Source organism: Schistocerca americana, chromosome X (assembly GCF_021461395.2).
Source record: "Schistocerca americana isolate TAMUIC-IGC-003095 chromosome X, iqSchAmer2.1, whole genome shotgun sequence".
In the NCBI taxonomy this organism is placed as follows: Eukaryota; Metazoa; Arthropoda; class Insecta; order Orthoptera; family Acrididae; genus Schistocerca; species Schistocerca americana.
The window spans coordinates 932,534,139-932,560,280 of record NC_060130.1 but is presented as its reverse complement, the minus strand read 5'-3'; the positions used below and the strand labels follow the sequence as shown (position 1 = coordinate 932,560,280).

At 38.5% G+C, this 26,142-nt stretch overlaps 1 protein-coding gene across 3 annotated transcripts in view; it reads left to right on the top strand.

The window, feature by feature from the left end:
- Nucleotides 1-26,142, top strand: part of LOC124555617 (malonyl-CoA decarboxylase, mitochondrial-like) — an 85,970-nt gene that overhangs the window by 6,174 nt on the left and 53,654 nt on the right. For all 3 annotated transcript variants that reach the window (XM_047129586.1, XM_047129585.1, XM_047129584.1), the window contains 3 exons: nt 14,556-14,696; nt 14,784-14,927; nt 21,093-21,248. In XM_047129586.1, coding sequence (XP_046985542.1) covers nt 14,556-14,696; nt 14,784-14,927; nt 21,093-21,248 — 441 coding nt within the window. The remainder of the gene's footprint in view (nt 1-14,555; nt 14,697-14,783; nt 14,928-21,092; nt 21,249-26,142) is intronic.

Genomic DNA, 26,142 nt, shown 5'->3' with positions numbered 1-26,142 from the left:
AAATTTCTGGCTAAAGAAGTTCACCTCAACACATTCACATCTAACTAAATTATTCAACAGTAACATTACAGACCCATGCACATTCCCTGATACACTTACACATGGAATAACTTATCTGAAACCTAAAGATCAAGCAGACACAGCAAACCCAGCAAAATATCGCCCCATAACATGCCTACCAACACTATACAAAATATTAACTTCAGTCATTACACAGAAATTAATGACACATACAACACAGAACAAAATTATAAATGAAGAACAAAAAGGCTGTTGCAAAAGAGCACGAGGATGTAAAGAGCAACTGATAATAGATGCAGAGGCGACATATCAAGCTAAAACTAAACAAAGGTCACTACACTACGCATACATTGATTACCGAAAAGCTTTTGATAGTGTACTCCCACTCATGGTTACTACAAATATTGGAAATATACAAAGTAGATCCTAAACTGATACAGTTCCTAAACATAGTACTGAAAAACTGGAAAACCACACTTAATATCCAAACAAATTCAAATAATATCACATCACAGCCAATACAGATTAAGTGTGGAATATACCAAGGAGACTCATTAAGTCCTTTCTGGTTCTGCCTTGCTCTGAACCCACTATCCAACATGCTAAATAATACAAATTATGGATACAATATTACTGGAACATACCAACACAAAATCACACATTTGCTATACATGGATGATCTAAAACTACTGGCAGCAACAAATCAGCCAATTACTAAAGATAGCAGAAGTATTCAGCAATGATATAAATATGGCCTTTGGAACAGACAAATGTAAGAAAAATAGCATAGTCAAGGGAAAACACACTAAACAAGAAGATTACATATTGGATAACCACAACGACTACATAGAAGCGATGGAAAAAACAGATGCCTATAAATATCTAGGATACAGACAAAAAATAGGAATAGATAATACAAATATTAAAGAAGAACTAAAAGAAAAATATAGACAAAGACTAACAAAAATACTGAAAGCAGAATTGACAGCAAGAAACAAGACAAAAGCTATAAATACTTATGCTATACCAATATTGACCTACTCATTTGGAGTAGTGAAATGGAGTAACACAGACCTAGAAGCACTCAATACACTTACACGATCACAATGCCACAAATATGGAATACATCACATACATTCAGCAACAGAAAGATTCACATTAAGCAGAAAGGAAGGAGGAAGGGGATTTATCGACATAAAAAACCTACATTATGGACAGGTAGGCAATTTAAGAAAATTCTTTATAGAACGACCAGAAACTAGCAAAATACACAAAGCAATCACTCATATAAATACATCGGCTACACCACTGCAATTTCATAACCACTTCTACAACCCTTTAGATCACATAACATCAACAGATACGAAGAAAGTAAATTGGAAAAAGAAAACACCACATGGCAAGCACCCGTATCATCTAACACAGCCACACATCGATCAAGACACATCCAACACATGGCTAAGAAACGGCAATATATACAGTGAGACAGAAGGATTCATGATTGCAATAGAGGATCAGACAATAAACACCAGATATTACAGCAAGCATATTATTAAAGATCCCAGTACCACAACAGATAAATGCAGACTTTGCAAACAACAAATAGAAACAGTAGATCACATCACAAGCGGATGTACAATACTAGCAAATACAGAATACCCCAGAAGACATGACAATGTAGCAAAAATAATACATCAACAGCTTGCCTTACAACATAAACTTATAAAACAACATGTTCCCACATACAAGTATGCACCACAAAATGTACTGGAGAATGATGAATACAAATTATACTGGAACAGAACCATTATAACAGATAAAACAACGCCACATAACAAACCTGACATCATACTCACCAATAAAAAGAAGAAATTAACACAACTAATCGAAATATCCATACCCAATACAACAAATATACAGAAGAAAACAGGAGAAAAAATTGAAAAATACATCCATCTGGCTGAGGAAGTCAAAGACATGTGGCGTCAGGATAAAGTTGACATCATATCAATTATACTATCAACTACAGGAGTCATACCACACAATATCCACCAGTACATCAACGCAATACAGCTACATCCAAACGTATATATACAACTACAGAAATCTATAATTATTGATACATGTTCAATTACCCGAAAGTTCCTAAATGCAATGTAACATATTCCGTACAGTTAAAAGGAAGTCACACTTGATCAAGGTCCGCGTCACTTTCCATTTTTAACCAGACATAACGTCTGAGACAGGAAAGAAAAATAATAATAATAATTATCATCATCATCACCACCACCACCACAAAAGCACTCAGTGAGTCCAATTTTACTAACAGCACTCACAAACAATTTGGAAACACAAACATTCCACATAAGAGTGTGCCACCACATAGTCAAACATGCCTTCTTCAAATGTGATTTATTTCAAAGATGCCAAGCCACCATGACTCATACAAAACAACACGACACAGTTACATCGTGGTTCAAAACAGATGAGAGGTATTGAATGCTCGGGTTGACCCACCTCATCTTCCTGCCCTGTTGTCTTCTAATCCTGTGCTACTTTCTAAATGTTTTATATTATTCTTATGATGTATCTGACATGTTCTACAGGGTTGTACTGAATGGTCGAAGGATGAATAAATAAATAAATGCATGCTGATGTAATTTTGTAATTTTTTTATTGTCTTCCAGATTTCACGCACTCTTGTGGGAAACATCATCATTGAGCTTGCTATATAATTCATTGTGGGTACCACATGTTTTATGAAGAATTTGCTTGCAACTTTTCTGCAATACGAGAGAAATAATCATTTATAAAATTTGCCAATTTGTGAGGATTTTTTATTTTTCTACTGCCATTTACTTATTTTTTATTCATTCAAGATCATTTCACAATGATGTAGGATTTTTCAAAGTAATATAATGCCAGTAAATGGACTAAAACATAACACACAGCCATCTTTCTTTTGTATGTTGTTATACTTGTATCTGCCTCTTCCAGTTTAATGTTTTATGACATTCCATACCACACTGTTTTTATGTATTATTTTGTCATTGAATGACTTTTTGCAGTACCCTCCTGTGTATCTTTTTGTACCTGTGGAAGTAATTTAGGGACAGTGGATTAGTGTAATGGTTTTGTAAAGATCTGAGAGAAATTTAAGTGCCCTGGAGGGCTTACTAATACCCACAGTCATCCATTTTCTTTAGCTGCTAGTACTGAAGTGGCTTCTTTTGGAAATGATCTCCTTAAAAATTAATCAGAACTTGCCAGTACCATATAAGAACGATGCATTTTAGGTTTCAAGAAAGTCGTTTTGTAGGCTTGAAGTTTAGCAGGCTTTACCAAGTCTTTATTTAACTTTACTGTCTGATAGTAAAGAAATGAGAGGTCTAGATCTTTTGCAAGTACTTGGCAATTTTCTCTGTCGTTGTCTGTACATACGTGGTCCAAGATTGATGTGGAAGGTTTTGATATCTTAGTAGCAGTATTCATTTGTAACATGTCAGAAGTGTTCAGTATGTTCAGGAAGTTATTAATAATTCCACTCTCAACACTGGTGTGTATATTCATTTCTCAACATATTGTTATGTTATTTTTGGGCCCTGGGACTTTTTCCAGGGTTTCAGTTAATCTTCTGAAGAAAATGTGCACACTATAACTATTAGCCCACCAATATTAGCAAGCACATGGTGTGTTCAGCCAGAATTGGGACTGCCATATGTGACTGCCTGCAGCAGACGACACCAGGTGTATGGCAACCCACCAGCCGCAGATGTATGCACCAGTGGTGACGCGACCAGCCTGGCCACAATGCTCCTCCTCCTCAAAATGATGGTGGAGCCATCGAACTACTCATGGGCTCATCCAGAGTGGTGGGCCGAGTGGGACATCAGTGAGGTGTCTGTGGCTGTCAGGAGCTGAGGTTCATTGACGGCAACTACTAGCTATACCATAATGCTGACAGGCTCAGACGAAGGGAAGAGGGAGATGCCCTGGCAGGTGAAGGTGGGGCACTGGATAGTGGGCACACCATAGGTACCAAAAAAATTGTGGGTCCATGATGCAAATGCGTCAGGAAAACAAGCTGTTGGAGGTGGCAGTGCCAATAGTACATAAAGAAGAATTGGATTGGAAACTGGCACAGAAATTGGCACTGAAGTGAGAGTGGAAAACCTGTCTACTGATGAGACACAGAAAAGGAAACGTGCAACAATTAGGCACAAAAACTGAAAACTGAAGACTTGTCCAGAAGTAGGCGTCAGACTGGGTAAGGAGCCGTGCCACTGGCAGACAGCAAAGCCGTGCTGGCGGCAGAATGGAGAGCCATGTTGGAGGCAGAATGAAGAGCCATGTCAGTAGACAGATGGAGAGCTGTGCCGGTGGGTGAATGGAGAGCCATGACGGCAGGTGAATGGAGAGCCATGCTAGTGGCAGACACAAATCGTGCCAGCAGCTGAAGCAAAGCTGTAGAAATCATCTGCCAGAGTGGTATTAAAATTCTAATTAAAAAGGCAACGACTGGCCAAAGAGGTTTTCAGCTGCCACTGATTGCTATAAGAATGTACCACAGTTCACTCTTACTCGCTGTTGTGGACTATGGGTTGAGTGGTTGGGCTCGTAGAGCCAGAAGGGTAAGAACAGCACAGGCTACATGGTGAGTACAGAGAAGTATACCCCTTCACCTGACAGGGGCATATAGAACAACACTGACTGAGGTGCTGCTGGTGATATTAGGCTTGCTACCTCTAGACCTAGCAGTAAGAAAGAGAGGCGCACGATACTGCCTCAAAAAGCTCCAGCAGAGGAGATACTGGGCACAAGAGCCATATTAAATAAGTAAATAAAAGCTTGCATGACAAGAAATCTGGGACAGGGCAGAAACAGGCAAGAGAACCTACCAGTTCCTTTCTAATATAAAAGAAAGAACAAGAATGATGTACTTCCTTCCTACCAACAGAGCTACACAACACCTGTTGGGACTTGGACCATATCCCAGTTACTTACTAAAATACAACAGTGCATCACAGACACTTGTAAATGTGGAGCAATCGGCAACCCGGATCACATCATCTGGGAATGTGCAATTAGACAAGATGTTACAGACCAAGCCAGGAATGCATTTGAAAATGCAACAGCCTACAATACAATAAGGAATGAGGACTGTGGCATAAGCTGAACTCGCTGATAGCTAAAATATGAGCTTATGAACTGCAAGCCTACGTGGCTGAGAGATGACCAAGAAGAATCCATACATCATGATAACAAGATACGCCATGGCAGAACATCCACCTACAACAATCTTTTGGAAGCAGTGAGGAGATGAGCAATGGGGAGGGTCAGGAGTGATTTCCTGAGACCCTGACAGCCATCTCCCAATTTCTACACCTTGGGTGGCACAGCAGTGCAGCCCAGCCCCTGTGAATCCTGTGTTGCACCACAGTGTGTCAGGGGCTAACCATCTAGACAGATGAGAAATCCAACTTCTTTCTGATACCAAGTACCGTAATGTAGTGTAGTGTTGTATAATGGTTTAGCCCAGAATTATAAATTACATAATCTGTGGTCGCCAATGCTGCATAATGTAATAGACCAGCGTATCTCTTCTGGATTCTGGGTGAACAGTTTTTATGTTATTCTATGTAGATTTTTCTTTTAAACAGCATTATGCTTAGTTATTACCAACATATTTGAAATTGCATTAAAATATTATTTACTATATTCATGCCAATTCATCTGCTACATTCAGTCTGTTCTTTTATATAGTTAACAGACTAAAGGAAAATAGCAAATAAGTAAATAAGAGCAGCTTGATGCTGGTGGAAGAAAAACCAAGCTGGTGACTGTGAGGCAGGCTGGAAGCAGAGCAGTTCCAAATGCGAGAAATGTGAGCCTACAGTCCTGGTGCAAAACCAGCAGTAGGATTGTGCATTAAGACATGGGAAATGATGACAGGAAGTGCAGCGTGGAACATGGTGCTATCTGTGCAGTCAGAGGCAGTCTGGCTGATCGGACATTGGCAAAATGCTTGCAGCTGATGGGAAAATCCAGGGCAGCAATGTCTGGGTTAGGACATGGCTGCAGTCAAGCTCTGAAGTAACAACACCAGACAAGTGCCCCGAATGGGCATGTGGTGGAATGGACGGTGAGCCATCCTCAGAAGGTAGGCAGGCCACAGATGCAGGCTTTCAGCCAAAAGCACGTGCAACATTGGCCACAGCTGGTGGAGGGCAGCCATTAGGCAGGATAGCAGTGCTGAATGAGACAAGTTGTGTTGGGTCACATTCAACAGAAGCTTTACCAACTGGTGCACTGCGGCAGGGTTGGGCCATCTCACCACCAACTTTTGCCATTATGTAGTACAAGAACACCATGTAATATAGTTGGCTCCTGGGGTACAATGAAAGAATCACATTTATTGGTAAACATACAAATGAACAGTTCACAGTTCTGGTGTGAAATGTAAAGTAATAGCCACTTTGCGTAGAATGATAAAATCTCTCAACTTTAGTCTGGTTTGAGGTCCTTGGTCAGCATTTGGTCGATGTCCTAGATGGTGTCCAGCTTTGTTGATGTGTGGTGGATGGGATGTTGGCAAATTGCTGGCAACCGATGGCTGACCAGTGTCCAGTTGGGCTTGGGGTGCAACCTAGCTGTTGGGAAGTTGGCAGAGTGCTGGCAGCTGATGGGAGACAAGATCCCCAACCAACGGCAGCTGCTGGGATGGACAGATGCCAATGGGCTCAGGCAGGTGATGACATCCTAGGTGATGTCTGGCTGGTGTCTAGGTTGCTGTCCAGTTGGTGTCCAAGGCTGCACTGGGTTGATGTCCAACTGGAATCCTGGGCTGCACTAGAACTGCTGCAGGTGAACTCTGCTGATAAATGGGCTGCAGGCTGCAGCCAGCATTGGGCCCAGAGCATGAGAGAATGCTGTTGGGTAGTGGTCTGCCAGTTATTTAGAACGCAGCCACAGTTCACAACACATGAGGGGCTCTTGTATAGGATGATGAAGTACGAGGCATGCATATTGGTATCTGTTGCTTTGAAGGATGAATTGTTGAGGGAAGCATGTGACGTCATATTAGCAAGTCTTGGGGGCTGAATAAAAATTGTTAGTTGAATAGCTGAGCAATATTGGTGGAGGGCAAGGAAGCAGGATATCAATCAGTATGTGACAAATTGTATGCCAAGCACACAATGTGACAATCTCAGTCACCAGTGAGTACTGTTTCAAAGGTTCCTGGAGGCATACAAGCCATTCTAAGTGATGGGCATGGACATTTTAGGTCTGGTCAACCTAACACCGGTGGGTAATCGCTACGTGTTAACCTCAATAGATCACTTTTCACACTATGTTGCAACTGTTACAATCCCGAATCAACAAGCGAGTATGGTGGCAAATGCCACAGTACACAACTGATTACTAGAGTTTGGCATTTCTGACAATAGTTACAGATCAGGGGATAAACATTATGTCAGAGTTGCTTAAGCAGCTACGCCATCTATTGCAGATCCAATAGCTCAGAACTAGCCACTCCCAGCGAAACGGAAGAATGGAGTGTGTCCATCATACTGTCAGTAAGATGTTAAGTTATTATGTGAACAGCCATCATACTGACTGATATGTTTATATACCTTAGGTTATAGCTGTGTGTAATTCTAAAGTGCGTACCATATATACCAGAGTTGCTTCCACCATATGAGATGGTATATGCTGGAAAAGATCATACTGCTCTAGTAACCCGAGTAGAAAACTGGGAAATCTTCTGGTGTGGCCTTGCCAGCCGAGCTCAACTGAGCGGTAAGAATGGATTTGTCACCTCGTAAACCATCACGGAAGTACATGTCAAATTGGGATGTGTAAGAACGCAATGTTGCATTGATACACTAGGATTTAACATAGGTCCTGTAACTCATGTGGGTATCAGTCCCTGTTGCTCCTCTGTCAGAGATAAGTGCATCATATCCATGGGAGGCAACATGGAATGCCACCATGTGCAGTCTATATGTCCAGACTTAAACATGCTATTTTCCAAGCCATTTCACAAAAAAAGAGATAGAATGTTAGTAAAGAATTACCACCCGTCTCATTGCCAGAATTTTCAAAACTTTTAGAGAAGATCACAGTTAGTACAAGAAAACACTGTATACCAGACACTTTGGATTTCAAAAAGATCGGTGAGCTGAACAGGCTATATTTACTTTGACAGGTGATATACTAGAATCAATAATTCAAAAATTGTTACTGCTGAGAATATTGTGTGACTTGGCTAAGACTTTTGAGTGTGTGAACTGTGATATCATCATGCGAAATTTAAAATATTATGGAATGGTACACACAGCAAGTTCAAGGTTTTTATCTACAGAACAAAATGCAGAGAGTATCATTTCCATGTTAATCTCACAGCAATTGATTATTAAAGCAGCCCTGAAGAGCAGTAGGGCTCATATAATACTAGGAACAGAAAGCTTGCTAACACCTGACTTTGATAGCAGTGTGATTTCTGGGGTAAATCTAAGTGAGCGTGGAAAGGATAGGCTAATAGGAAATTGAGGTGGTGTATTTTTACTAATAGAGAAGAAACTCAAATCCACCAAAACAGAAATTGAAACTACATGCAAAGTTGCATGAACAACTCTCTGTATCAGTAGAGGTAGTAGACAACATTAACTTATAATTGGTTGCTAGGACATGACATCCTGTGAAATAACACTAAATGCTTTCCCTGAAAACAGAAACTCACTCATAATGGAAATATATTAGATTTAATGGCAACAAATATGCTGGTCCTCTTCGAAAATATCCTGATTGAAAATAGTTTCAGTAACAGCAATGATTATTAATGTACAAATGGAAACTAAACAAGCAGAAAGATTCACATATTTAGTAAGCTAGATAAAGATGCAATTGTGTCATACATCAAAGAGAAAGTCAATCCATTTACCTCTATGGTAGAACTTGTAAAGGAAATGTGCTCCAAGTTCAAAAGAATAGTTGACCAAGTACTGGATAGACATGCGTGAATTAGAACTGTGCAGGATGGAAGGTATCCTCCACGGAATACAGTCACTGTACAAAAAGTTCCAAAGGAACAGTGACTACTGCATAATAGGTGCAAAACAAAACATAAGCCTATAGAGAGAGATACTGAATGAACTGCATTGGGCTCTCAAAAGGGCAATGAGTGAAGCCTTCAGTGACTACCATAACAAAATCTTATGAAAAGATCTCTCACAAAACCCCAAGAAATTCTGGTCATGTATAAAAGATTTTGGTGGCACCAAGATTAGTGTTCAGAAACTAATGGATGACACAGAATCTGAAATTGAGGGTAACAAACCAAAAACAGAAATATAAATCTGCATCTGCATGACTACTCTGGAGTTCACAATTAAGTGCCAGGCAGAGGGTTCACCGAACCACCTTCAAGCTATTTCTCTACTGTTCCACTCTCAAAATGCCCATGAGAAAAATGGGCACTTTCTATGGGAGCTCTGATTTCTTTTGCTTTATTATGTTAACCCTTTCATGATGTATATAGTTGGGTGTTAACAAAATATTTTTGCATTTGGAGGAGAAAGTTGGTGATTGAAATTTGAGTATAGTTTCAAACTCATGTGGATCACCTCGCACTTTTCATTATTTAGAGTCAGTTGCCACTACACTGGACTTGCATTCGGGAGGACAACGGTTCGATCCCACGTTCGGCCATCCTGATTTAGGATTTCCGTGATTTCTCTAATCCAGGCAAGTGCCGGGATGGTTCCTTTGAAAGGGCACGGCCAACTTCCTTCCCTAATCCGATCGATGCGACCAATGACCGCACTGTTCCCCGTCACTTGCCACTTTTTTGCACCATACAGATATCTTGTGTGAATCATTTTGCAATTGGTTGTGATCATGAGTTAAGAAGAGAATAAGTGGCAGTATCAGCTGCAAACAATGTAAGAGTACTACTCTGATTGTTTCCTAAATTGTTCATATACATTAGGATCAACAGAGGGCCTATAACATTTCCTTGGGGAACACCAGGTATCGCTTATGTTTTACACAGTGAATTGCCATCAGTTACCATAAACTGTGCCAATCCAGTCACACAATTGAGATGTTGCACCTTTGGAGTGCAATTTGAATAGAAGCCACTTGTAAGGAACTGTATCAAAAGCCATCTAGAAATATGAAGTCATTTTGAGATCTCCTATCAATAGCTCTCATTACTTCATGTGGATAAAGACCTAATTGTGTTTCATAAGAATGATATTTTCCATATCCATACTGACTATGTGTCAATAGGTCATTTTCTTTGAGGTAATCCATAATGCTGAACTCAGTTTTTATCACTCCTTTACAAAGGAAAATGCAGAAGTAGTGGCCCAGTTCAATTTTCTCACCACTTCAAAAATGAGTGATACAGGTATTAGTGTAAGTGCCTTTGAGAAACTGTGGGAATTGCTAAAATTAACAACACTCCATGGCCTCATGGAATTAGATTTTAACCATAATATACAGTAGATACCTCAAACAAAAAGCTATACCCAGTGGTTGGAAGAAAGCACAGGTCACAAATGTCTACAAGAAGAGTAACAGAAAAAATCTGTCAACTATCAATGAATTTCATTGATGCCCATCTGTTGTATAATTTTAGATCATATTTTGAACTCACGTGTGATGGGGTATCTTGAACAAAATGCCAACCCACACAGATTCCAAAAACATTGGTCTTGCAAAGTTCAATTCTCACTTTTCTTGCATGACACGCTGAAAGCCATGGATCAAAGGAAATTAAGTGTTTGAGTGTTTTTTGACATTTGAGAAGCATTTGACTCTGTACCATGCTTATGCTTTTTATGAAAAACGTGATTGTATGGGTTGTCAAGCAAAGTTTTTGACTGGATTATGAATTTCCTGTTAGTGAGGATGCAGCATGTTGCCTTGGATGGAGAGTCATAGATAGGTGTAGAAGTAAATTAAGGTGTGACTGAGAGAAGTGTTTTGGGGCTCTTGTTGTCGATGTTGTATTTTATTGATCTGGGATACTTAGTAGTAAACAGTAAACTCAGAGTTTTACATATAATGGTAGAGGGAGGGACCCACCTGGACAGCTACGTATTTTAGCACACCATATCTGGGCTACGGGGAGATATGCTGGCTGTGGCTCGAATCTGCCTAGCAGTTAAAGACAAGGGCTGGTGTGCCAGCCGGTCTGGGTGTGGTTTTTAGGCTATTTCTCACATCTGACTTGGTGAACCCCAGGCTGGTAGCCACTTCACCCCTCAGTTACATTACTCTCAAACATTTTGAAAACATTTTCACACTTTCACATTGACAACACTAGTTGCAGGCAGATGAGGTACACAAATTCTGTCCCAGAGGAAGAATGGGTGGTGACACGAAGGGCATCTGGCCACCCACTACCACTAACACTGCCAAATGCAGAATAATATGCTGACCCCCAGAAGACAAGGAATAAGATGAGGAAAAAGATGATCTGCAAAGAGGGGTTATCTGAAAAAAGGTTCACAAATATCTTTAAGTTACTGGTTGAATGAGTCAACTCATACAAGTACCGGCATGTAATAATTTGTGGTGATATGAAATGAAATGATCACATTGGCTGTCATAGATAATTCAGATGACAGGCTTTGGTTCGTTGTCAGAATACTGGGAAAATGCAAGCCTGTGGGGTTATTATAAAATAGGACTGACAGTGGATACTGATTGTATACAACGAAAGGTGGCACAATTGGTCACAGTTTTGTTTGTCTCATGGAAGAGCACCAGGGAAATGTTAAAAAACCTGAATTGACTGTCGCTTGAAGATATATGGGAATTATCATGTGAATTCCTATTTAGAAAGTTGCCAGTACCATTATTAAATAAAGAATCTAGAAATATACTTAGCCCCTATGTATCATGCCCATAGGAACTGTGAAGACAAGGCTAGACTAGTTACAGCATGCAAAGAGGCATTTAGGCAAATGTGAATAGAATAGGAAGAAATCCTAACGTGATACAATGCAAGTACCCTCTGTCATGCAACTGACAGTGGTTTGCAGAGTACATGTGTGTAGATGTAGATCATTCTGTTGTGGGTATTGCTTGTTTTTGATAAATATACTACAAATTATCTTCGATTTGCATTGTTAGTTATTATTTCAGATGTGCACACACAGGACTGAAGTGTAATACCAGACCTTTTGCTCAAAAGTAACATAATGAATTAGAAAATAATTTAATTACCTGGCACAGTCACATTTGTTTCTAATCAAATTACCAGTTTTGGCCAGTATCGATCATCCTCTGATAAAAAATACAGGCTGTGGTTCAGTCCCACCGCTGTGGAATCTCTGTTATTCCTCCAAGCTAACTTTAATTGGAAAACCTCTGCCTAAAATTAATGAAGAGCATTAGTTAAGCTGGGTTTATGACATGCATGGTTAATGCTATTGTTCTCCAAGCTAACTTTAATTGGAAAACCTCTGCCTAAAATTAATGAAGAGCATTAGTTAAGCTGGGTTTATGACATGCATGGTTAATGCTATTGTTAATATGCTATCCAACACAAGAATTCATAAATTCAGTTTACCTGCACTCTTACAGGCAAAAATGAAATAGTAATACAGTCTCTGTATTCGCCTTTAATTGTGAAGAGAAAGGAAGGGTCTTAAAAGCTTGATTTTCCAAAGATATCTCATGAAGGATTCTAGGGCCTATAGTCATGCTCATTCAAAAAATGACAGACAAGAACAGTCACAGACCTCAGCACATAATATAAGCACCAGAAAATCTGTCTGAGATGAATTAAAATACTGAAATATTCAGCATGAGCTTAAAAATTAGTTATTCAAAATTGAAGTAGTACCCCCCACCTCGTATGATAAAAATTAAATTCAGAGGGAGAGGGGGTTGGGGGGGGGGAGGAGGAGGGGGGGGGGGGAGAGATAGAGAGAGAGAGAGAGAGAGAGAGAGAGAGAGAGAGAGAGAGAGAGAGAGGAGGTTGCTCTGTTACAGTTAGGAATTGTATAAATTTGTTCTTGCTTTATTATGTTGCATTTCTCTTTAATATGTAACTGTAAATTTTTGGTGTAAGCAGCAGAAAACGAATAAAAGCATGTTAATTGCCTTTATTTTTTCTGTCAGAGCATTCCCCATCCCCCTTTCTAACTTTAACTGAATATGATGACAGTAATTACATGATTTTTAAATAAAAGGAAGGAAATTTAAGTTATTATTTATGCAGCATTTTATTGCTATCTTTATTACTAAATTGTAACCATGGAACCCAGTTTCCAGTTGCAGGTTGCCTATTTAATGGCTGCCAAGGGCAACAAAAATTTGATTTTCAATATTTCGCATAATTATTGCCAAATTTGAAATGCTGTCATAATCTACTTATTAAGAGGTATGATGCAGTGAAACTTAAGTATCAGGTATGGCATTTTAATTTATTACTTCTTTACTACCAACTCTGTTTGCAGTGTAGTTTGCAGACAGTATCCACATATCCCACTGAATGAACCTGCGAAATTATGTTGTTGTATGAGACACAATTCAGGAAATATGATGTGGTAAACATTGTGATGAATGAAAAATTAGATTTTGCTTAAAATGGAGTGCAAATTACGCACACTATATTCATCCAGTGTTTCATAATGAAACACCTACCAACTTCCGACAAACAGTAAGCATAATTTCATACCTTTCCTAACTACATATGGCATACATACTTCCTGTCAAATATATAACACATGAACTCATGTTTAAAGTTATCAGACAGTTGAAGCTGTATTATACATAAGAGTTTGATTCTTTAAAGAATCATGGGTTTACTGGTTTGTATCTTAACTAGTAAGTTGAGATTGTATTCTAACATGTCATTTATTAACTCAATACATTTTTATAAATGTCAGTAAGTTATTTCTCCAAGTGTTATTTCACAATGATTTCTTGTGTATATTTTATGCTCAACTGCTGTGTCAGTTTCTGAACTTGCCTTGCAAATGAATAATGTTGAAAGGAGTGGGGCAGAATATTCATTCAGTATTAATATAAAAACTGAAAACAGCAAAAATAGAAAATGCGGCACAGGTGTTGTAGTGGGCACATTTGAAATATGATATGGTTTATAATATTTCTTAGCAATTGGTAGAATAATTGCCTTCGCTGTTTTTCTTTTAAAACATGGAAAGCATATTTCAGTAAGTGTGAGTAACATGAATATGATATAAAATGACACTACTATTTATTTGCTAGGTAAACAGTTTATATTTGAAATATATATATCAGTCTCACAGCAGGTGTGTGCATCTGTGTGTTTGTGTGAAGGAATGAATGCACTTTCACTAGAGAAAGAGTGAGAGCTTGAAAGCTAGTGTAAGTACTGTTTTCTATTGCCTGTTTCTATGCATCACATCAATCAACTGCAGGAGAGTGTTGTCTTTCTTTATTTTACATGTTATACTTTAAATGAATTGTTTTCCTTGAAGTTAAATTACAGTAGAATTAGTCCCTTGTTGTCACTTTATGTGTTGCAGAGTAAAGTAAAAAACTTGTGTGCAGCCTACAAATGCCTTCTAAAGCCTCACAGATATGGCTTTCTCAAAGCATTGTCTACCGAGCATTCTGTAGATCATACAGCAGTCAGAAAAGCAGCAGAATGTTTACCAAGTTCAGAGGTAACATGTCAGTTTTTTATTACTTTCACTTTCTCAACCAAAGAAGTGCATATATTGTTCCAGTGCTTTGTTTTGTTTTTTTTCCAGACTTCATGTGACACTGCACAGATTCTGAAGGCAGAGGAAAGATTAAGGAACTTCTTGACACCACCCTACTCCTGGCTTTTCACACATGTGAGTCGGCTCGAAACAGGTGTCAAATTTTTGGTTGACTTGCGTACCGATATCTTGGTAAGTAAGTACTCTGTAGTCCTTTCTGATTTTTTGTTTTATTTGATTATCATATACTAGAGCAGTATACAACATTAGTAAACATTTTATTGGTATCTGACTGCTGCATATTGATTGTGTGATGAGTCATCCCATCATTTTTTTAAGGACCTCCCATTGTGCATTGTTTTTCCCTCTAGTGGCTAACACTCCTTTTGTCATAAAGCTTGTGATATCTCACCAGTTTTGACAGTGATGTATCATCTGTCCTGACTAGACTTCATTTTCATTTTTACCTAAATCATAAACATTTTTTATCCATCTTAAATATCACAAACCATAAATATTTATCCAGGGAAAAGTCTAAAACCACTCACTCACTTTCTAGTGCACAATGATTTACTGAAGCATAACAGGATATGAGACGAATCTTGTATTCAACTTGGGGTGTAAATTCATTTAAACATTGTTTTTAGTTGTAAGCAGCATGTTGTTGTGGCGGTGTTGTGGTCTTCACTCCAGAGACTGGTTTGATGCAGCTCTTCACTCTACTCTTATCTAATTCCCATAGCATCACATGATTAAATTCGACTACATTTTATTTTCCTTGTTTTACTTTTATCGATGAGGCCCTATCCACTCCATTCAATTGCTCTTCCAAGTCCTTTGCGGTCTTCACCAGAATTACAGTGTCATTAGCAAACCTTATACTTTTTATTTCTTTTTCCTTAACTTTAATTCCTTCTCCAGATTTTTCTTTCATTATCTTTACTGCTTGCTCAATGTACAGATTGAATAACATCAAGGAAAGGCTACAACCCTGTCTCACTCCCTTCTCAATCACTGCTTCTCTTTCATGTCCTTCAATTTGCATAACAGCAGTCTGGTTTTGGTACAGGTTGTAGATAACCTTTCAATCCCTGTATTTTATCCCTGTTACCTTCTGAATTACAGAGAATGTATTCCAGACAACTTTGTCAAAAGCTTTCTCTAGATCTACAGATGCTATAAATGTAGGTTCACGTTTCTTTAATCTATATTTTCTAACGTAAGTCATAGGATCATTATTGCCTCACATGTTCCTACATGGGGGGTAATGCTCACCGCGTCCGTGGTATTGTCGATAAAGCCACACGTGCCTCCCGGATCGTTCTAAATGGTGAGCACCTCTGGGAGCTCAACCTTAGTCAGCTGGGTATGTGCTAGATGAGCCTGGGTTTTGTGAGCTGTTTACTGGTAAGTGCCACCTGGCCTCCGTAATTGGAAGCTCAGTGCATGCTTCATTGACCACTTTTCGGTACATAAGTGGAATGTTGTTTGTTACAGGGAATTAGAATCTTGTCTTAACTGCCCAGATCATGAGGATGTTGTAACTTTCTATACATAAAAAAAAATCTCAAGTTGTGCTGTGCACTGATGAGGCCCATGGCTTTTGAGGTGGAACAGCCATTAGCAGGCAACTTAAGGGGCACCTGCTGCAGCTCACTTGTATAAAGCTCATCCAGGCAAGCAGGGCTCTGCTGAATGGACCCCTATTTCTTATGCTGCTTATAGGACTGAGATGGAACCATTAAACTTTTTCAAATCACAACCCAGTGGTATGGGCATCAACAACTAACCCAACAAAACGGCTCATTTATGCAGTCCTTCTGGGAATCATTCCAAATACATATTTCAGTTTATAGAAAATGTTACAGTGCAGAAGAAACAAGGTGTTCCCAGTTGTCTGCCAAAGTGTAGCAGTCCAGTGTAACTGTGGAGAAACCAGGGAAATGTACAATGTCCGGACATGTTAATGTGACCACTTGTCAAAAACCTGAATAACCAGCTTTTGCAGCACAGACTGCTGTGAGACGTGTAGGAAGAGGTATGGCAGCACATATTTGCAGAAGTGTCAGAACTATTGTCAGGTCTCACAGGTAGCCACAGTACTGTGTCATTGTTGGCACACCAAACTGTTGATTTGGAAGAAGTGTTGTGCTGATAACAAGAGGGGCCAGGGGTGCAGTCTTTGAAGGGTTCATTTGGGAATACAATAGTTAGGGATGCAAAAATGCCAGCAATGATTTTCAGTTTGTGACCACCTCAAAATAGTCTCAGAAACATGCTTTTGCAATTCTTGTACAACAAAAATAATTATGAGAGCTTTTCTTTAGATTGTGATTAATTCTTCTTTATCTGTAGTAAGGCCTTTGAAGCTTAGGCTGTAGTATGTTTTGACTAGCGAGTTGCACAATGGTACAGACTGCACCAAGACCGTAGGGAGAAATGTCTGCTGGAGTGAAATGGGTTAGGCAACTTTGGAGGGGTGGACATGTCCTAATTACCAACTTTATTTCACGGTGTAGCTGTTATTGAAACATTTGGGATAAATCTCCAATAATAATTAAGTTTTCCAAGTACTGAGTGTAATTTTTTTATGATGTGGGTTCTCAGAAGTTGTATTGTTGCCTATAAGAGTGACTGTGTAGGTTGCACATGAACTGCTATGACATTCATATGTATCTGGGAGGTGCAGGTGGGCTGGGGGATTGGTGTGGGGGATGGAGGGGGAAAGAAACACACCTTTGTAAGCTCTGGCAGAAAATAGAGGCATCAGAAATTATACAAGTGATTTGCTTTGTAGATACTAGTGATGATAATGTTGGGAAGATAGTTTCAGCCGTTAACAGAGATCAAAATGTGATTTCAGGACAAAATATCATTAACTCTGCAGAAGTGAAGTGTCTCACTTTGCCTGGCATTGTCTTGCAACTGAGAGCAGGGAGGATCAATTCTGTGCAATGTCTGTTGATGATAAACTATTTGATTAGTTGTAGGTAAACTGTAGAAAGAAAAATCTATTCCAGCTATGTGAAGCAGAGCACGCACACTTTCAAGGTCTTGTACACTTTACTGCTACAGTACCAATAACTTGCTGGCTCATTGGTTAAGTGTCAGACTACAGATCCGAAGGTCTCCACTTCAATCTACATTCAGTTCTTGGAACTTTATCTGTCACTCTTCACCCCTGCCAGTGCTTATCAGTTTGAAAAATGCTGAGTTGCACCATGGTTCAGAGTCCATGTTAAAGTGTCCCCCCTACAACAGGCGGTTAAGACAGTTCACAGGCAATGGTATACAACCTTTAATGGGACCATGTGTAGGGCAGAATTGTGGTGTTCAAAGTGACCCTTGGGTTGATGAAAGCTTTTACCTAATAATTAAAAATAGATAAATAATAAGAAGAAGAGCCAGGGAAGCTAATGTTCACACAGACTTCTCTATTGTGATGTGTACCCAGCACATTAAAAATCACCCTTTATAAAATGCTTTCCATTTGTATTCTTTTTACATAATTCATTCTTCTGAGTAATCATTGTACTATTTCCATAATTACAGTTTGCGAAAAAGTAAAATTGGAGCATGTTGTGCAATGACTTTGGCATGTGCTTGAGGGACCTGCGACCCTCTTTTTTTTCCGCTCAAAATAAGTTGTCAAAGTAGAAGAAGGAGTAATATATAGAGGTAAATCAGAATAGAGAAAGTGAAGAAGAATACTGAAAATAAGTGGTGTCTATGCAATCATGTTGATGTATGATCTTGCAACCCTTTGTACATTACTGTTTGAGAACTGTAATAAAGAACCTGTCTTCTAACTGTAACTGCTGTCTGTTGCCTATGTATAGTAGAGTATTATAAATACAAATGGCAGCCTTGAACATTGTATGTGTCATGGCATAGTCTCCATAGAGAGCTCTCCTCTAGTCCCTGGCACTCCAGTACAAAGCCAGCTCAGGGCTTTCCATGTGGCTCACTTATGTTGTGAACCAAGAACTAACTTCTCAGATAAGTTTTCTCTCTTTAATGCTGCCTATTCATCATTCTTACTTGGTGGGGGAATATGCAACTGATGATATAGTTTATGAAGGACTCTTTGGTAGTAATTTCTGTTTTGGTGTGGCTAGTGACTGTGCAGTGAATGTCACCCACCCAGGTGCAGATAGTTGACCTCTACCCATCAATTGTATTGTATTATCACTGAAATGTTGGTGCGGTTCCAGAGACTTAATACAGTTTGTCTACCACTTATGTTTTTAAGCACCCAGTTATATTTTAGCAGGTTTCCTGTCCTTTTTTTGCATGCATATCCTCCTGCTGATTAGCAAAGCACAAAAACATTTGCATACAGGATTGGTCATATACTTCCCTGCTTCAGGTTGACATGTTTCCAGAGAAAATTGATGAGTTTTGTAACCTTTTGTTTGGTATTTACTGATTGTGTCATGAAGAAAAGGTCTCTTCCAGATCTATGCCAACTTTGTGGTACTGCAGTGCAGTTCCTTTCCATATGACATTGTTTCCTTTGAGCTTCTCTGTTTTGAAAATTGGAAGCTTGCAATAGAGTATTGGATGGTTTGTGCTTCAGATGAAGTTTCTAATAGTAAGTAGAGACTGCTGTTACTTATGAGAATAATTTAGTTACCCAGCACATTCATATTTACTCCTTCATAAAAAGCAGTTTTGTTAAGAATAACTAAATTACTATCAAAACATTGCATCACTGTCATCACCTGCTTGACAGAAATGTCATTCTTTCCAAAGCAGTTAGTTTCACCTCAACCTTCTTGAAATATTTTTCTTGGGCTGCCAACCATATCAGCATATACAAAGGATCTTGCACCATTTAATTGGTAATTTGTGTGCATGTGCATGAGTTCCTTGTGGCAGCCAGTTTTTTTATAGCTTCACTTCACTTGGCATGGACTCAAACTAAGAACCTCCTGTTTCTCAGCAGAATTCTTATGATTCTTAACAGATGGTATCCTGTGTTGAAGTCATATAATTCCACATATAAGCTATGATGGTTAACTGTGTGTACCAAAAGGTCCATACAAACAACACCTGTCACTCTCTTTAATATGCTGTATCAGCTTTAGCACCTATCCTGTGTGTGATTTACCTGTTGTGAAAATTGGTTGTTTGTGTTTAGAAAGGGATCTCTAATAGGTATCAGTCTGTTTAACAAAGTTGTCTCAAATATTTTATAAAGATGGCTTGGGTGTGAGATAGAAGAATAACCTATTTGAGTTAGATGGATCCTTTCTTTGTTTCAGCACTATTTTTCTTTCCTCTAAAACTTTCAAACTTTGCAACCACCACTGTAGCCATTAAATACTTGAAGGATCCAGTATCACCTTGAAATTCCAGTGTTCTTAATTTGTTCCATTTGGATGTCATACAGTACTGTAGCTTTCCCATTTTTTTATTTATTTAAGATTTTTCAAGTTTTTTATGCAAGAAAGGTGAACTCCCTCCCAATGCCTGCTGATTTTGTTTTCCTTTTTTACTGTCTTTCTTTCTCGAGGCATCACCATCCACCAGCACCTGATATATTATGTTGTGTGTTGTTGCATTTGATTATATGGAGCATTATATTGTCTCCACTCAAATTCCTTATTATTTTCCATATGTTTTGACTATTTATTGTAATACTTAGTTTCTTAAGTAGCCTTTTTTTCCCTATGTTGTTACACACATGAACTGTTCTCCAGTCCATATTCTGTCTTCATTAAGGACACCTCTCCCATAGATAGCCAAAAGACTGCTGGCATCCTGAGACAAATCTGTGATGCACTGTTAACTTACATCTCCCCTTGGGATGCATGAGGTATACTTCATATCTCTAAGTAAGCATGGGTAATTCTCTTTTAGAGCCTCTGTCATTTGTACTAGCAAATCTAAGCTGGTTTAAAAGTTTTTGCAGTTGGCTATTTTAAAGTTTTACCCTCTTTTCATACAATCCCTTCTTGATGGTGTGAGTGTGTTTGTGAGAATTTTGGGGGCCAAGGTCTTCATTAACAGTGGACAAAGGTATCATTTGTGCTGTCCGACAAGAAAGATAACTGTGAAAATGTGTTACTGAGCAGGGTTTTAAAGTACAAAATTTGAATAGTGTTTTTCTAATGGAAACAGTTTTTAGCTTCTGTTTTTTTCAGACTCCCATTATTGTTATATGCCCTGTGTGTATATTTCTGTACTTTTCCTTGCTTCTTTCATTGTGGTGGTATGTATATTATTCAACAACATTCCATGGTTAATCATAACTGTTTCAAGTGTTCAGTTTTACATGTGCTAATTTTAAAGACGTTTAGTTTAGCTACTGTAATACAAAACTTCTGATGTCCATTGTGTTATGTATTACAGTCACTTATTTCTGAGACCGAAGTGGGGAATCCTTTGCTCCCATCACTCCAACAGCTGAACATCACACTGAAAGAAATGCTTGCTCTATGGTTCTCTGTAGGATTTCTCAAACTTGAGAGAATTACATGGAGATCACCATGTGAAATGTTGCAGAAGGTAAGTTATATTTCTGTGCTCTTTTGTAAATTAAAAGACTCTGGAATATAAATTTTGGTTATGACATACAGCATAATTGTTAAGCAGTCTTCTTCGAATACTTTTGCTCTAAATATGTGTGAATCTGTAGTTAAGCTGGCTAGGTTGCATAAAAAGTCATAAAGTCATACAGCAGGGAGGAATGACTTTATTGATCACAAAGTATGCATGATGCATCTTGGAATTATTTCAATCCTTAGAAATCCAAGTGGGGGAAAAAAACTGCAGTGAAAAGAGCATAACAGTTACATATGTAACATGAGATGACATTCTACTACCTCAAAGTCCTGGTAGAATGTAAATGATGAGTCAATGTAAAATCCATACTGATCCCTGGAGATCCCTGGACAGAACCTTCTTTTCCTCCAGGGAACTTCATGCATTGAAATACAGAGTATCTTTCAGATTCTAGCAACAGATGGGGTTTGATGTATTGGTCTGTAATTCTGTGACTTCAGGCCAGGGAGGTCAGTAATAGACCTTATATCTGTCTTAAGACAGCTTAAAGAGAGACATTATGATTATGGGCAAGATTTGCTGATGCTCTTTCTGGATCTTGAGAAGGTGTAAGGCAGTGTGCCATAATAAGGCTTGGGAAGGTCTGAAGAACAAGGGCATGCAAAAATCTGCAATTGACAGAAATATATAACTGAAATACAAGTTATGGTAAAGTATAAAATGAGTTAAAAGACTGGGCAAAGCAGAGAAGGGGTTTAAAATAGGGAAGTGCACTTTGATCCTTACTTTTTGTGTTTGTTGTGGATGACATAATAAAAAGGGTGACATAGAGAGGAGGTTTGGGGGAATAAGGAAGATGAAGCAACAATGACCAGGAAGAGGGAGAGGACTACTGCAGAACTCATATTGGAAGGGGAACAACTGAAATCTAATGACATGTTAAAATATCATGGAAGCACAGTGGAAACAAGTGGAAGAAATGATAAATTGGTGAGACAGAGATGAAAGCAGCAGCATTTCTAAGAAGTGTCAAGAGGTTGATGTGGGATAAAGATGCTTGATCCTACTACGTATCTATTCTGATAAATGCTTCTGAAACTTGGGCAATAAAGAAAAGGTATTTAAACAAGATACAAGTATATAAATGAAATTTCACAGGCACAGAGTGGGAGTAACAGAGCTACTCATAGCTTGAAGTGCAGCATGGTAGTGTGTGGAATGGAGAGGGGAGCCCGATCCAAACTGAATCTTTACGGCAGATTAATGTTTGTTAGTCTGATAGCCTGTCAGCCCGTGTGTGGCTTTTAGGCAGTTTTCCACACTCATCTAAACAGATACCACAAAGGTAAAATAACATAAATGTGACAAATCTTGAAAAACAATGGACTCCGTATGATGGGATAAATGCTAGGGGGAGGGGGAAGGCTGGAGGGGGGGGGGGAGAGAGAGAGAGAGAGAGAGAGAGAGAGAGAGAGAGAGAGAGAGAGAGAGAGAGAGAGAGGGGGGGGGGGGGAGGGAGAAGGAGAAGGAAGTGAAGAGATCAGTAAGATGGTTAAGGAAGTACCTTTACAGTAGCAGATAGGCTCAGTAAGGCGTAAGTGTAACAGTTGTGTAAAGTGAATGACGTGTGATAGGATACCAAGAGAGATGCATCAGTTTAGGCTCTGAGCCAAAGGACCAAGAAGAATAACAAGAGAAATATCAAGAGATAGTTAGTGGTACACAAATTAACCACTGCCACACACCATAAGGTTGCTTGTGCAGCATAGATGTGGATTATCAAACTAAGGACTCTTTGATATCTCAGGATGTGCCCATCAACTTCTCCCTTGTTTTAGCCAAGTTGTGCCCTAAATTTATTTTCTCCCCAGTTCGATTTGGTAACTCTTCATTAGTTATCCAACCTGCCCATCAAATTTTCAGCATTCTTTCGTAGCACCATGTTTCAAGTGTTTGTAGTCACTTCTTGTTTGAGCTGTTTATTGACCATGTTTTACTTCCATGTATGGCTACACTTCAGATACTTACTTTCATGGAAGACTTTCTAACACTTGAATTTATATACAGTTTTAACAAACTTCTGTTCTTCAACAGCACACTGCCATTATTGCTGGTGAGCTTTTTGTGTCCTCTCAACTTTGGACATTGTCAATTATTTTGTTGCTCTTATAGCAAAGCTCATCTACTACTTTTAGGTCTCATTTCGCATCCACATTGACTGATTTAGTTGAACTGCATTCCCCTTCTCTTACTTGACTTTGGTTGGTATTCATCTTATAACCTCTTTTCAAGGCACTAATCATTGTGTTCAGTTCACCCTTTCCTATCCCTGACATATTATTGGCAAACCTCACAGTTTTTATTACTTACCCTGCCTTCATGCGTTTTTCAAATTTCTCCTTCTTTCTCCTGTTTTACTTAACATACAGATTGAAGAACATGGGATAGGGGTACTCACATGCATGTCTGAAAGAACAGACACTTTTGATAATCCACAACTGTATGAAATGATTTGAAATTATTTCACTGAATGTGAATTCCTTGAGATCAGTTGTATTAGGTATAGATGTACTACCCATTGTAAGGGGAATGTTCATTGCAGTTGACAAAAATATTATCCCTAATGAGGTCGAAGTTGAGGTTTTATTTTTATTTTATTTACACATCAAGTTCCGTAGGATTAAATTGAGGAGCAAATCTCCAAGGTCATGGAATATTTCAGTACATGAAATTACAACATAAAAGTAATAACAGATAAAAAAATAAAATGTTCATGAACCCAAAAAAAGTCTATCCACAAGTTTAAGTAACACAATCAACAATAAAACAAGAATCAGCTTAATTTTTCAAGGACTGCCTCGACAGAATAGGAGGAGTGACCCATGAGGAAACTCTTCAGTTTCAATTTGAACATGTGTGGATTACTGCAAAGATGTTTGAATTTCGGCAGTAGCTTATTGCAAATGGATGCAGCAGTATACTGCACACCTTTCTGCACAAGAGTTAAGGAAGTCCAATTCAAATGCAAGTTTGATTTCCGCCAAGTATTAACTGAGTGAAAGCTGCTTATTCTTGGAAATAAGCTGATACTGTAAACAAGAAATGACAGTAAAGAAAATATGTATTGAGAGGCCATTGTGAAAATACCCGGACTCGTGGACAGGGGTTGACAAGAGGTTCATGAATTTACACTACTTATTGCGCAAACTGCCCATTTCTGAGCCAAAAACATCCTTTTAGTTAACTATCCATCTGAACTCCTAGAAATTTGAACTGTTCAGTTTCACTAATCATATGCCCATTCTGTGAAATTAAAACATCAGGTTTTGTTGAATTGTGGGTTAGAAACTGTGAAAACTAAGTCTTACTGTGATTTAGCATTAGTTTATTTTCTACAAGCCATGAACTTAGGTCATGAACTGCACTATTTGAAACTGAGCCAGTGTTGCACACAATGTCCTATACTACCAAGCTAGTGGTATCAGCAAGCAGAAATATTTTAGAGTTACCAGTAATACTAGAGTGCAGGTCATTTGTATAAATAAGGAATAGGAGTGGCCCCAAAACTGATCCCTGGGGCACCTCCCACTTGACCATACCCCACTGAGACCCCACATCACAGCCATTCACAACATTGTGAATAATGACCTTTTGCTGCTGTTGCTAAAGTAAGAGGTGAACAAATTGTGAGCTACTACCCGTATTCCGTAATGATCCAACTAATGGAGCTATATTTTGTGATCAACACAATCAAATGCCTTAGTTAAATCAAAAAATATGCCTAGCATTCAAAACATGTTGTTTAACCCATTCAGTACATCACAGAGAAAAGAGAATATAGCATTATCAGTTGTTAAACGACTTCTAAAGCCGAACTGTACATTTGATAGCAAATCATGTGATATAAAATGATCAATTATCTTTACATACACAGCCTTTTCAATAATTTTAGCAAAGACTGATGGCATAGAAATAGGTCTAAAATTGCCTACATTATCCCTTTCTCCCTTTTTCTAAAGTGGCTTTTCTACTGAGTATTTTAATAATTCAGGAAACTGCCCATTCTTAAAGGAAAAATTACAAATATGGCTAAATAGAGGGCTAACATGTGCAGCACAGTACTTTAATATTCTGCTAGGCACTCCATCATCTCCAAGAGAGCCCTTAGTCTTCAGTGATTTAATTATTGACTCAATCTCCCCCTTGTCTATATCACATAGGAGTATTTCAGACATCAGTCTCGGAAAGGCATTTGCCTAGAAAGTTATATGATTCCCTGTAGAAGCTAAATTTATATTTAATTCAGCAGCAATGCTGAGACAGTGATTGTTAAATACTGTACATATATCTGATTTATCAATAACAGAAATATTTGTACTATGAACTGACTTTATATCATTGACCTTCTGCTGCTGACCAGACACTTCCTTCACAACTACCATACAGTTTTAATTTTATCCTGTGAATTAGCTATTCTATTTGCATACCACCTACTCTTTTGTCTTCCTAGTAACATTTCTGGGCACCTTACAATACTGTTTGTAATGGGCCACTGTAGCATGATTGTGACTGTGATATCCTTATCCCACTAGTCAGCTACCTGGGCTGCCTATTACTGCTAGTACCCTGTTTAGAACGTTCTAATGGAAAGCAACTCTCAAAGAGCATGAGAAATGTGTTAAGGAAAGTATTATATTTATATCTTCTGGTAAACCTTCCGGGATGACTGTGAAAGCTTTCATACTATTATATTTATCATCTATGTTATCGGCACTATGAACATCCTGTCACTCTTGTTCCTTGACAAGGTTTAAAAATCTCTTTATTGCTGTTGAATTAACTTTCCTACATAGTTTATAATTAAATGTGACATTTGTTTGAGTACAAAAGCCTTTTA